General features: G+C 41.2%; 1 protein-coding gene across 4 annotated transcripts in view; it reads right to left on the bottom strand.

Annotated features, from left to right (window-relative positions):
* Nucleotides 1-10,848, bottom strand: part of INTS14 (integrator complex subunit 14) — a 31,787-nt gene extending 20,939 nt beyond the window's left edge. For 3 of the 4 annotated variants that reach the window (XR_002830412.1, XM_023757852.1, XM_023757854.1), the window contains exons 1-7: nt 10,754-10,848; nt 8,932-9,075; nt 7,399-7,403; nt 6,461-6,722; nt 5,060-5,167; nt 1,703-1,858; nt 84-202 (exon numbers count right to left, since the gene is read on the bottom strand). Coding sequence is in view for 3 of the 4 variants with exons in the window: in XM_023757852.1 (XP_023613620.1) it covers nt 84-202; nt 1,703-1,858; nt 5,060-5,167; nt 6,461-6,722; nt 7,399-7,403; nt 8,932-9,009 (728 nt within the window). In the remaining variant the exon portion in view is untranslated. Of the gene's footprint in view, nt 1-83; nt 203-1,702; nt 1,859-5,059; nt 5,168-6,460; nt 6,723-7,398; nt 7,404-8,931; nt 9,076-9,858; nt 9,957-10,753 lie in introns of those variants that run through there. The other variant, XM_023757853.1, reaches the window with a different exon arrangement.
* Nucleotides 10,849-12,438: the final 1,590 nt, after the last annotated feature.

Here is a 12,438-nt window from a genome sequence, read left to right as displayed (position 1 = left end):
AATAGTAAAATACATATTATTGCTGGATATCAAATTATAATGGATTGTAAGAAGGCAAAAAAAAGCTCTAAGTACATACTCACCCAAACATAGACTGAACATTTTTCAAGCATAGGGGGCCATCAATAGTAAAAATCTGCCCTTCACCATTGTTTAAATCTATGAGACGTTCAAGGCAATCCAAGGAGTCAGTGCTCTGAAGCTACAAAGCAAAAACAGTTGAGTTGTTTAAAGTAGCACAACATGCCAGATTATTAACAGCACACAGGTCATACCCATCACAATAACACAGGCAATAAATATAATGGAGATGATTTTGAGGCAGAAGAGTAAGATGCTAGAGAAATTCCTTGGCAAGTAGAATATGGAAAACTGAGACAATATAATTAAGCAAGGCCAAACAATCTGAGCAACTTACAGCTAGCTAATGAATCATAAGGTTTTATCTTCCCTAACCAAGGGCATTAAGGAGCAAATGGTTTACATAATTCAGACTGTCCTGGGACAGAATGGCCTTGGTCAGGTCCCTCTTCAATGACGTTCTTGATGACATTTTTTAAAAATGAAACTAACCAGAAAATAACCCCTGACTTCTTTATGCTCATTTTGATGAATCAACTTATTGAAGGACACACCTGAAAAGCTAATGAATATTCTGTTAAGACCTTCCCCTAAGATCTTCCCTAGGATTCCTGCAGGCTAGAGAGAATAAAAGCCTCAACGCAAAGGAAGAGTGTACTCTCACAAGAGCATGCTGTGGCCTTCTATCTTTGCTGTTTTTCTCCTAAACTCTAAGGGACCCCATGAGACTTGCAACCAGGAGAGCATTGGGCAGTGGCAACTAGACCCAGGCTAACCCCCTGAACCTGTCTCCAAGGACCACTTTTCTCTGAATTTTCTTCTCCTATTGCTTTTCCTACCATGTCTCCAGCTTGAATAAATATACTCTCAAAAACACCTGGACTCGCATTGTGAAATCTTTCCTACTCAAAGTCAAGAACCTGCACTTTACCAGTAGGCCCTAGGCCAGACTTGTCTGGTAACAATTTAACAATGTGAGCAGGTAATTTTGATTCAAAGTTACCAAAGAGGAAATGTCATATAAAATGATACCAGTAGAGCTATTTAATTTAGATGTAGTTTTAAAAAGATTCTCAGAGATGACCACGATTGGTATTGACATAGTATCTTTCCTCTAAAGTATTCCTAACATCTTTGGTAAGTACCATTATCATCTACATTTTATAGATAAAAAACTGAGATGAAAATAGCCTTTCTGATGAAAATAGTATAACCAGGAAATAGAGTTTAATAAAACATACATCAGAGTAATGTTACTTTATCAAAAAAATCAAAGCACACTTCTATCAATATTTCTGGCAGAATGGACTTAAGAATTCCTCAACGATGAAAATACCCAACATTTAAAAGAACATTTCAGCATCTGAAGAGTCTTGATGGGCAGTAGGATGGTTAACAACTCTAGCTATATTTCCTAAAATGGAGCAGTGCTTTTAACTTTCAAAGAGCATTTGAGCTCTAGGGTCTTTTCAAAGATAACTGATCAGCCTCAGCTGAAACCAATGGAGTTCAATGTTATAGTATCTGCAATATAATACTAAGGGGATATACATACTAAAAAATAAACCGAGTCCTAAAATATATCTAATCAAACTGGAAAGAACTTATTAAAAAGCATTACCTCCTCCAAATTTGCCATACACATGATGTATAACTTAGATGGGAAGGGAAAAGGTAGTGGGAACCTGTTGCTCTCACTTCGTTGATTGTGAGTAGCTAGGGAATGCCGCAGTGACCCTCTACCAATGCCAAGACAGCCATCTGTCACCAGAACAACCTGTTTGCAAAAAGTGAAAGAAGGTTTATATATAAAATAACATGCTCATTTAAAGCAACCTCATTTAGCAATTTCATTTCTCTCTAATTGCATATATACTGAAAAATCCACCTCTGCAAAGATATAAGCAACTATGTGAATAAATCTCAAAAAAATTCTGTCAAGTGAAAGATGACAGATACATTGTATAATTCTATTTATATAAGTTCTAGAACAGGTAAAACAAAGCTAAGAAAAACCAAACAGGGGTTGTGGGCATGGGGGATACTGACTAGAAAGAGGCATAAGAAAACGTTGGGGGGAAATGGAAGTGTTCTATGTTTTTGACTGGAGCAGTGGTTACATAGGTATATGCATGTGTCAACACTTAGTGAACTGTGTACTTAAGATCTATGCAATATACTGTATTTTATCTAATTAAACCTTTAAAAAAGCACCTACCTATGAAAACTTTAAAAAGGACAAGAACATTCATAACTAGCGCTTAGTCAATTGTACTAAAATTAGAATCCTATCTCTTAGATAAGGAGGTGGCACCTAAGGCACCGATGTGAAAAAATGGCATGAGGGCTTATTTTATGTTTCCCTAGAGATTAGCAGCACAGAAGTCTGAACCTTGACACTTTATTTTTAAAGATGACAAACTCTACCCTTGGTCAACTAGAATAACAACTGCATTAAAAATATATTTATTAAAACCACTTAAATATATTTTTATTGATTTCAGAGAGGAAGGAAGAGGGAGAGAGAGATAGAAACATCAATGATGAGAATCATTGATTGGCTGCCTCCTGCAGGACCCCTACCGGGGATGAAGCCCGTAACCTGGGTATGTGCCCTGACCGGGAATTGAAACATGACCTCCTGATTCATAGGTCAACACTCAACCACTGAACCACACTGGCCAGGCTATTAAAAGCCATTTAACCACATGTGTACAAGACCTTTAAAATACATTCTTAATCAACCTGTAATTTGAAAAACCCTTCAAAATATCCTAATGAGAGACTATAATTACAAATCATTTTTCTTTTCTTCATTGCTTCAAAGCAATCCTGTGGGGGGCAGACTTTTCCAAGCATTTCAGATAAGAATTATCTTAGCTCTCCTAGTAACTTGATAATACAGGCCAATAAGGAAGTATTAGGTGGTTGTACCATGTGAAGTAACAAGATTGGCACCTACTTCTAAAACCCAAGAATGCTTACTTCATAGAGGTCCCCTGGAGCAATGTCATCTTTTGGGAAGATAGTCAATTGACTACAAAGTAATTTCCTCTTCTAGGTACCAATAATTGCTATTTAATGATTTACTTCTGCCACTAGTTTCTTCAATACTGTATGATGAAATATTTCATGGAATGTCAAAATGAGACAGATTTTACGCAAATAATAAAGACACAGTCCAGCCATCTCAAAGGTTGGTTAAAAAAATTCCACATTAAAATAAATATTTGACAGTAATTGATTATAAAAATAATCACTAATAACTTCCACCTCTAGTCCAGTGTTTTGAATTGTTCACCCTAAAACTCATCAAATAAGTTAAAGTGGATTCAGGCCCAGCCCTTGTCCTCAGGGTACAATACATCTCTAATTCAGATTCTTCCTTTTTGCAAAGGAAGAAAAAACAATAAAAGGCAGAAGTCTTTCTGGTGCACAAATTCTCTGAATTTCTTCTCTAAAACTACCGAAGACTATATACGGAGGAGACTTGACTTTGTGTGGTGGGGCACACAATATACAGATGAGGTATCATAGAAGTGTACACTTGAAACCTATATAATTTTATTAACCAATGTCACCCCAATATATTTAATTAAAAAAATAAAACTACTGAAGAAATAGCAAATGAAATTGTGCTACTTGCTAGCTTCCAGTTCAGAAGATACTGACAATAAAACTTCATTTATTTATTATATGGTTAGGAAATTAGATATTCTGTTTGCATGGATTTACCAAATAAATAATGTTTATGAAGTAAGGTGCCAAACATTTTTATTTCTGAAAATAAATTAATTAAAAGGCATTTACTAGCTTTTTTTAGCAAGGGTCCACTAAAGTATTTGATTTAACCGTTTAGTAGTAGCTCAGGGTCTTCATTAACCCATTAGTTCATACTCTATAAAACAAGGTAGTTTTACAGCAAAAAACAAACAAACAATTTTTAAAAAGTTGGGTATATTGATATATAATTTACACACAATAAAATTCACCCTTTTTAGTATACAGTTCTGAAAAATGCTTTTAGTGATGTAACCACTTCTGCAATCAAGATAAAGACCAGTTCCATCATTTCCCGTATTTCTTTGTCCTTCATTTAGGAAGAGTAAGTCAACCCCTACCTTTCCCTTACCCACAGGCATAAATACCAGTGATGCCACTGACACTACTGAGGAAGCCTGTGTTTGACCCTAAAATACAAATCATACACTATGGCCCACTGCCTGTTTTTGTAAATAAAGTTTTACTGGAACACAGCATGCCCGTTTATTTACTTATTACCTATGGCTGCTTTCATGCTATGACAGTGAAGTTGAGGAGCTGCCACAGACACTGCAAAGCCTAACACAGGAAAAGTTTGCTGACTTCTGTTGTAGACTACAGTATTATAATTTTCCTCTTAGCACCTTTCTTAAAATATGCTACCACTTCTTAAAGCACCTGTGTATAGCAAACTTCCAATTCTCTTTTTCAGCTACTATTCTGCTCTGATTTGATGCTAATATGGACCTACTATAGACTCTAAGTAAAGGGCAACTGATTTCCTGACATTCATACTCCTCACTTTTTAGATAACAGATAGTTAAGATGGTTAAAAGTTGGCTGAGTAAATGCTACATTGAGATAACGAAGATAGACTACATTGTACTGATGTTTAAAATTCTATCACTCAAAAAATTAAAATCACCCCTTCTAGAGAGTGTTCTAAAATTCCACTGTGGGCCCTTTGTATTTTACACAAATAATACTAGTTTTCAAGAAGTCAATTTACTAGGAGGATGCTTTCTTTAAGGCACAATTGTGCTGCTTTCTGAGCGTATTAGTGTTGATTTAGTGCCTTCTTTTAAAAAGATACCACAAGCATATAACATAGTTTGTAGAAATTACATTGCATGCTGTGTTAGAGCTTAAAGAAAATGAAAGCACCTCAGTGGTTAATGTTTTTAACTTAGAGCAATGAAAAAGAATTGATAATTACCTGGCAAGGAATTGCACCACCCCATTCTTGCTGAACAATGTTGCAAACACCAACTAATGCAGACTCCAAGCAGGTTTTATCATAATCATCCATATTACTTAGTGCTTCCTAATCGAATAAAAGATAAAATTGCTCATTTTAATTTGTTATCAGAAAACAACATAAAAGCATGCGTGTTACATAGGGGACATTGTTTCTAAGAGTCCCAAAGCACAGGTTCTTAAAAACAGTAAAACAGACTTCCTCAGCTATAAAGGATAATGAAAAGAGGTTCCCTTCACTCTGTCCTCTTTATCAGGTGAGAGTGAACAGCTCACCAAGTTCATCTTTCTAAGTGGACCTTAAAATAAATAATTAAGCACTTTTAAATACATCACAAAAATGCCAACATTTACTGAGAACTAACTATATCCTAAATACCATTCTAGGCACTTTACATGCATTTACTCATCACAACACCCTACCCATTTTTTTAAAAAAAGAATAATTTATTTATTTTGAGAGAGAGGGAGAGGGAGAGAGAAACATCAATGTGAGAGAGCAACATATGTGATAGGCTGCCTCCTGCATGCTCCCCACCGGGGATTAAGTCCATAACCTGGGCATGTGCCCTTGACTAGGAATCTAACTGGCAACTTCCTATTGCATGGGATGACTCCCAACAAACTGACCTACACTGGCCAGGGCTTAACCTATTTTTTAAAATGAGGAAACTAAGGTACAGAATAATTAGGTAACTTTCCCAGGTCTCATGCCTAGAAGTGTCAGAGTCTAGATCTGAACCCAGTCAGTCTGACTCCAGGACTCCAGGTCTTAACAATTACTCTGCACCACCTACTTTAAGAGTTCTCTAACTTTTAGAACTCCTGGAGATCCAAAATCCTCAGTTTACTCACTTATAAGAAATCCAGTGCAATTAAAAAAAAACACGCTTTTGAGTCACTTAGAAAAAGTTAGATAAAAAATAATGATTTAACAAAATTTTATTACTTACACTTTAAAAATCAAACTACACTGATCCTGGATTTCTAAACTGCCTAGCAATTATTAAACTATTCAATTTAATTTCACAAACACTTATTGGCTGATCACTATGGGTAAGGCACTGTGCTAGACTCTGCTGGAAATATTAATGAACGTTAGGGAATGGGCCACTACATCCTGAGAGAATTCCAGGAAACTAAGAGAAGAAAACAACTCACAGCTCTAACTCATAACCCTACCAAAGACATAAAACCTACCGGTTGTGAATCCTTGTCTTATAGCTATACTTAGATATTATACCCATAGACTTACCCATTCAATAATTCCAAGTTCTAAATATTCAGTACAATATGATAACACTTTTTGCTCCCTATCAATTTGGACCTGGTACATACAATAACTCATTGCTTTTTATACCTGTAGGGTGTTATAATCTCTTGTGAAGGGAACCATCAGCTCCCAGAGCGATGAAAAAACCACCAGGGCTGTAAACTCAAGCTTGTAATTCGTGGCCATGTGCTCAAACAGCATTGTCAAACCGTGGGCTGCTAGGTGCTTGCGCTGATATTCTTCAGACCCCTCAACAGACACAGGTCGGGTCATGGAAAGGGATACGTCCATTACCACCACTGTTGGCATGATGAAAATGAGCCCAATGTTCCCAATCAGAATGCATAAATAGAAAAATGCTGTAGAAAATAAATATGGTTAGGTTATATGTCATGGAGAGTACAAAGTCTTCCCCCCCGCCCCCCCCGCCCCACCATAATTTTAACCAAACTTTCCAGAAATGAGTGGAGGCAAACTCCATTTAAGTGAGGTGAGGGCAAATCTAGAGAATTCAGTGGGAGGGAAGCAAGCAAGCAATCACCCACTAAATGGCTATAAATCAAGAATGGCCTTAAGTATTTCTATTAACAAAAACACACAAACATTAAATTCAGGTAGTCCTTGACTTTCACAGTTCCAAATTTTATACAACTTAATATAACACACACTCCTACATCCTCTCTCCAACACTTAATTTATTAAAGAACATTTCTATTTGTCACATTGTGGCGCTTTTTGACAATCAGCCAATCTTTGGGCACCATCACTATCTTAATTGATATAACAGTACAGTGCAAATGCTTAATTATCTTGTTACTTGGTGTCACCCCCCCATCTTTTTAATTAAAATGAATGCAAAATATAAAAATGAAAGGGCCAGAAAAATCATAATCCAAAATAAACAAAGCTGGAAATCATTAAACATGACAAAAGCAAGACTATTAGCCTCAGTAGTATTTGTTGAATGTAAACAGGCAACAAGGCTTTAACTGGGAAGGAAAAGAACGCAGTTAAAGAGTATGTATGACAGCTGGCATTATCTCATGAAACAGTGTATAAGAGTCAAAATGTAGAAGAAATGGAGAAAACAAAAAGTTCTTTAAAATTATGGATTGAGAATTAGCACAAAGAAAACATTTCTGGTCTCAAAAATAAAGAAAAAAGTTCACAGATACACAGACCTGCTCTTGGGAACACAGCTTGCTGCTACTCTATTATTAAGCAAACTATAGTCTAATGACACAATAAAATATCATATAAATAAATGACACATGTAGATGTCAGAAATATTTATATAAAGTGTTAGTGAGAAAAGCAGGTCACAGGATCGTATGTATATATACAATTAGGTAAGACTCTGAATGGACATAAACAGGTTAGACATTTAATGTTCACTAATTTCTTTTTTGGAACTTCCTTCAAAACACCTAACAGTGGCCAGACTGCTTGTTTTGGTACAATTTCCAACTGCAAATGTGTGATATTTTAAAAGTCCATGTGCAAATAGGCTGCAAGGGGTGGGGAGGCATGGACTCAGAATATATTGGTTCATGGAAACAATGTTATAAATGAGGGCCAAGGACTGAGTCAGGTAGGAAAAACCTCTTTAGCACATAATGAATGGCCTGAGATACATTTCAAATACAATAATGCCTCATGTATCCAATATCAATAAAGACTAAACTAGAGATATAAAGTACATTTCCAGACTTTAGAATTCTAAAATATTTAACCATTTTGATAGAAAAAATTAAATTGTGTATTCCTCTTAAACATTGTTTGCTAAACGTATAATTCACATCTTACGATGACTTGACATCACCACTCTAAACACCAACAATTGCCCAACTAATTGCTACCCTGATGTTTCACTTATAATAGCATTCCCCCAAGTGTGTGCATATGCAGAACAGTGTTCTGGAAGGGTCTTCCAAGAAAAATGAGTTCAGGCCTTATTACAGAAGCCGAGTACTATAGCAAAGAATCCAATGTAATTTGCTAACCCTGTGTTTCCCATTTAACCCTTCTTTATGTAATTACTGTTAAGGTCCCACAGAATAGTATAGTGGTTCCCAACCTTTTTCTTGGCTATGCCCCACCTAAGTATCTCTAAAATCCTGATGCGCCCCCTGTGACATATAATTCTTATTCAAAAAGTGAACTCCTATTCACGTGGAGGAAGCCTAAAAGCCCATTAACTTGGTCTAAACAAGCTTCCAAAGAACATGGCATCCATGAAAAAGAAAAATAAAGGAACGAAAGAGCAGTTTAAGTACTGAGGAAGAAATCACTAAGAAACTGTTGAAAAATAATAATAATATGAAGTGATATGAAAAAATAGCAAATAAACTTTCAAAACATATAACAGAACTGAAATGCATAAATATGTGCTATATATATATACACACATATATATACTGTATATGAGGCCCCTAGAACCGTAAGAAACGCAAAAAATTCACGGTTAATAACTTATTCTCGAATTGCCCCCCTTAAAAGTCAAACTGCCCCCCGTGGGGCACGTGCCCCACGTTGGGAACCACTGGTATAGAACATACTTGGAAACACTGCCTTGTGTCCAAGAAATCCAGGCTGTTGTGCTGTTTTGGTGGCTCCTCTTTAGAATCAGCTTGCATTCCACTTTTTCTCAGGAATCCTCCGTCATCACCCTCCCTCTAATTTGCTGCTTCTTGGCCACAACGCTGGAGAGAGAGCCAGATAACCAAGTTTGTTAAAACTGTGCCCAAAGTCGAAGTGACCAATTCTGAGAGCTAGAGGTTTCTTCTAGTGTCAAACGCATCAGCTTAGGTGTGTCCAATTGGTACTATTCCATCTACTCAGTCTCTTTAAATGTCCTTTCTGGGTCTCAGCTGTGTGGTTCAAGTGAGGCCCTGCACAATGTTGGTTCAACCACATTACATCAGAGAATGCTTTTGTTCCGGCCCTCCGGTCCAGTTTAAGAACCCATTGTGGCCCTCGAGTCAAAAAGTTTGCCCACCCCTGTTCTAGTGTCAAACGCATCAGCTTAGGTGTGTCAAATTGGTACTATTCCATCTACTCAGTCTCTTTAAATTTCCTTTCTGGGTCTCAGCTGTGTGGTTCAAGTGAGGCCCTGCACAATGTTGGTTCAACCACATTACATCAGAGAATGCACCCGGTAAGGGTGGGGACCGAGTCAGACTTTGCCCACCGATGTCTCCTCAGCGTCTCACAGTCAGTGGCACACAGTAAGCACTTGGCGAATGTTGGATGACTAATGAACTGCCCCTAACTGCCATCTGTAACATTAATTCTTTGGCCAAGCACCTGATGAATTCCGAGGCCAGAAACACATTTCCTCCTCCTCCTCCTCATTCAAGCAGAGACACCAGCGGCTCCTACGTCTCTGCTCACTTGCAGTCTATGCACATCGATGGTGGTCCCCCTCATGCACAGAGGCCTTCCTGTGACTGAAAGTTGGGGGTCACAGGGAGTACTACCCTTGCCTCTTAGGAGACCGGGAGGCAGGGCAGAGTTGGATCAGGTGTAAGAAAGCACTGCCGGCCCATGGACTCTGCTCAACGCGGGAGCGGGTGGCCGACACGGGCAGCCTTGCCTTCTCTGGATGCCCTTCTCCTGGCCGATGCAGGCGTGTCCGCCAGCAAACACGCCTCCTTAACAATGGCACAGCCGGGGGAGGCCCATTTAGCAAGTCAGGTTGCAGCATGGAAGTAAAAGAACTGAGCGTTTTGAAGGATGGATGGTTCACTCAAGCAGTGTAGGCCTGGTCAGAGAAAACCTGCCCACCACCGCAGGAGGGCCTGAAGGGTGTCTCAGGTGGGCGACTCTCACCTGCAGGTCTCCCACCCACCCCACACCTGCCCCAAAGGAGTGTGTCCACACAGCGCGCAGGACAAGGAGGGGTCTGTGCTCAGAACAGTCTACTCCTAATAACAGACCCTCGCCGCCAATTTGGCCTCGATGCCAGGCCTCCATCAGTACACATTTATAATTCTTCCCTTACAGTGACAACCAGCTTATTTATAAAGAATTGATTCTCAGCAGTTTAGCTCTCAAAGCGTGAGAGAGAGAGAGAGAGAGAGAGAGAGAGAGAGAGAGAGAGGAGAGATCTGGAAGTCTCCTAGGGGGTCTGGGGGCACCGAGGCCTGAGCCGAGGTCCTAAATCCCGGTGTTTGCGCGGAGTAGGCGACCCCGAGCCCCAGAAAGGGGGAGGCCGGGGGCAGGGCCCCGGAACCGGCGCCGTAGAGGCCGCGCGAGCGACAGCCGGAACAGCGGGAAAGGCGGGCGCTGGCCCCGCATGGCTCCCCACCCTTGACCCCTGCTCCTACAGGTCCGACCAGCAACGAAGACACCCCCGCAGCCCCGGCCTCCCCCACTCACCCGGCGCCCAACGCTGGCGCAGTCCGGCCGCTTAAAGTTTCCGCCCGCGCGCCGCGGCCGGAACTATAGGGCCCCGCGACCAAGGGAACCCGGAACGGACTGTGCACGGGACGGGGGGGCGGGGCTTCGGGGGCGGCGCGGCGCCGGCTCAGAGGACGCTGGGGGCGCGTTCTCCTGGGTGCGGTCGTCTGTCCTCGCTGCTGCGAGCGTGACGACCCCGGGCCTCACAACACTCCCCTGTCGCCGAGGCTGAGCTGTGCGCCCCCCTTCCCGTCCTCCCCGTCCATTCTCGGGCTCTTCCCCCATTTACCTCTGGCCTCTTGCCCACCTGGCCCTGGTTCCCGAAGCTCTGTGACCCCTTCGCACTTTTGTCTCCTGCTCACCCGGCCCCGTCGGTGCCACCAACCCAACCCTCTCTGATAGTTGCCCCTCTTCTCCGCCCCCTACAGACCCTCATGTTCTCAGAACCAGGCGACAGCGTCCTCTTCATACTCTTTTTAAACTACAATTACTGCCGGGCAGTGCTCAGACTAAGCACGCTGTGTGTTTTTCTTAGCTGACCTGAGCCGACTTACATGGCGAGACTTTTCCTCCTGGCCTCCCCAGCACGTTGCTCTCGTTACCCCCACCCCTCGTTCAGGGGAGCAGAGGGAGAGTCCAGAATTTCCAATTATTTCCCTAAGGGAAGGGAGTTGTCTCGCTGCCCCTCATGTGATGGTGCCTCAGCCATCAGGTCGCTGTCCTGGTAGTTTCCGCTCGGTTCCGTGGACTGATTTGTTATCTCAGCCCTAAAGCTGAGGTTTACTAGTTCGCTGATGGGGGTGAGACCTTGGTGACCGAGTTCTCCTGCATTCAGGCCTTCGGGAGTCCAGGGAAGTCAAGGGCGAGGTATTAAATCCGACAACAAAAGGTAGAACTGCCAAGAGGGCTGCGTCACTCAGGGCAACCAGTGAGTGCTTTTGTTTTTGTTTTAAAATTCTTAGTAGAGTCCCATTAAAATCAGAAGGTTGTTCAGTGAATATAAAGTCAGAGAACATCAGCAGAAAGAGTTAGAAGGCCTTATTTATTATTTTTTAATTTTTAAAATATGTATTTTATTGATTTCAGAGAGAGGAGAGAGAGAAACATCCATAATGAGAATCATCCATCGGCTGCTTCCTGCACGCCCCCTGTTGGCGATCGCCCGCCACCCAGGCGTGTGCCCCGACTGGGAATCCAACGTGACCTCCTGGTTCCTAGGTCCATGCTCAGCCCTGAGCCACACTGGCCAGGCTGGAAGGTCTTAAAGGAGATGTCTTTCAAGCCATCGCTGGCTAATGCATTTCTGTTTTCCCCCACTCAAGAGACCCCACTCAAGAGACCCTTATCATTTGCATATTTTCGCACACACATTAAAGGAAATCAAGAAACAACCTCTTTACATAATCTATCATCCCCTTTCTTTTTCTCTGCTTTGAAACAGTGGGCACTGTCCCAGAAACTTGGAAAGCACAGTGGTTTGGTCTTCAGCCCAGCAGAGCAGAGGTCAGTGACAGAAATACCAGCCCGCTCACAGGGCCAGCACTGGGCTCAGGGGAGGTGCATACCTGCAATCCTGCGAAGGCCCATGTGGAAAATGTGGACTCCCAGGCCATGCTGACTGAATCGGAATTTCATAATTTGGTGCCTGGAATCTTCATTGTTAA

The sequence above is a fragment of the Myotis lucifugus genome, unplaced genomic scaffold, assembly GCF_000147115.1.
Source record: "Myotis lucifugus unplaced genomic scaffold, Myoluc2.0 scaffold_115, whole genome shotgun sequence".
Lineage (NCBI taxonomy): Eukaryota > Metazoa > Chordata > Mammalia > Chiroptera > Vespertilionidae > Myotis > Myotis lucifugus.
This window is presented reverse-complemented; position numbering and strand designations above follow the sequence as displayed.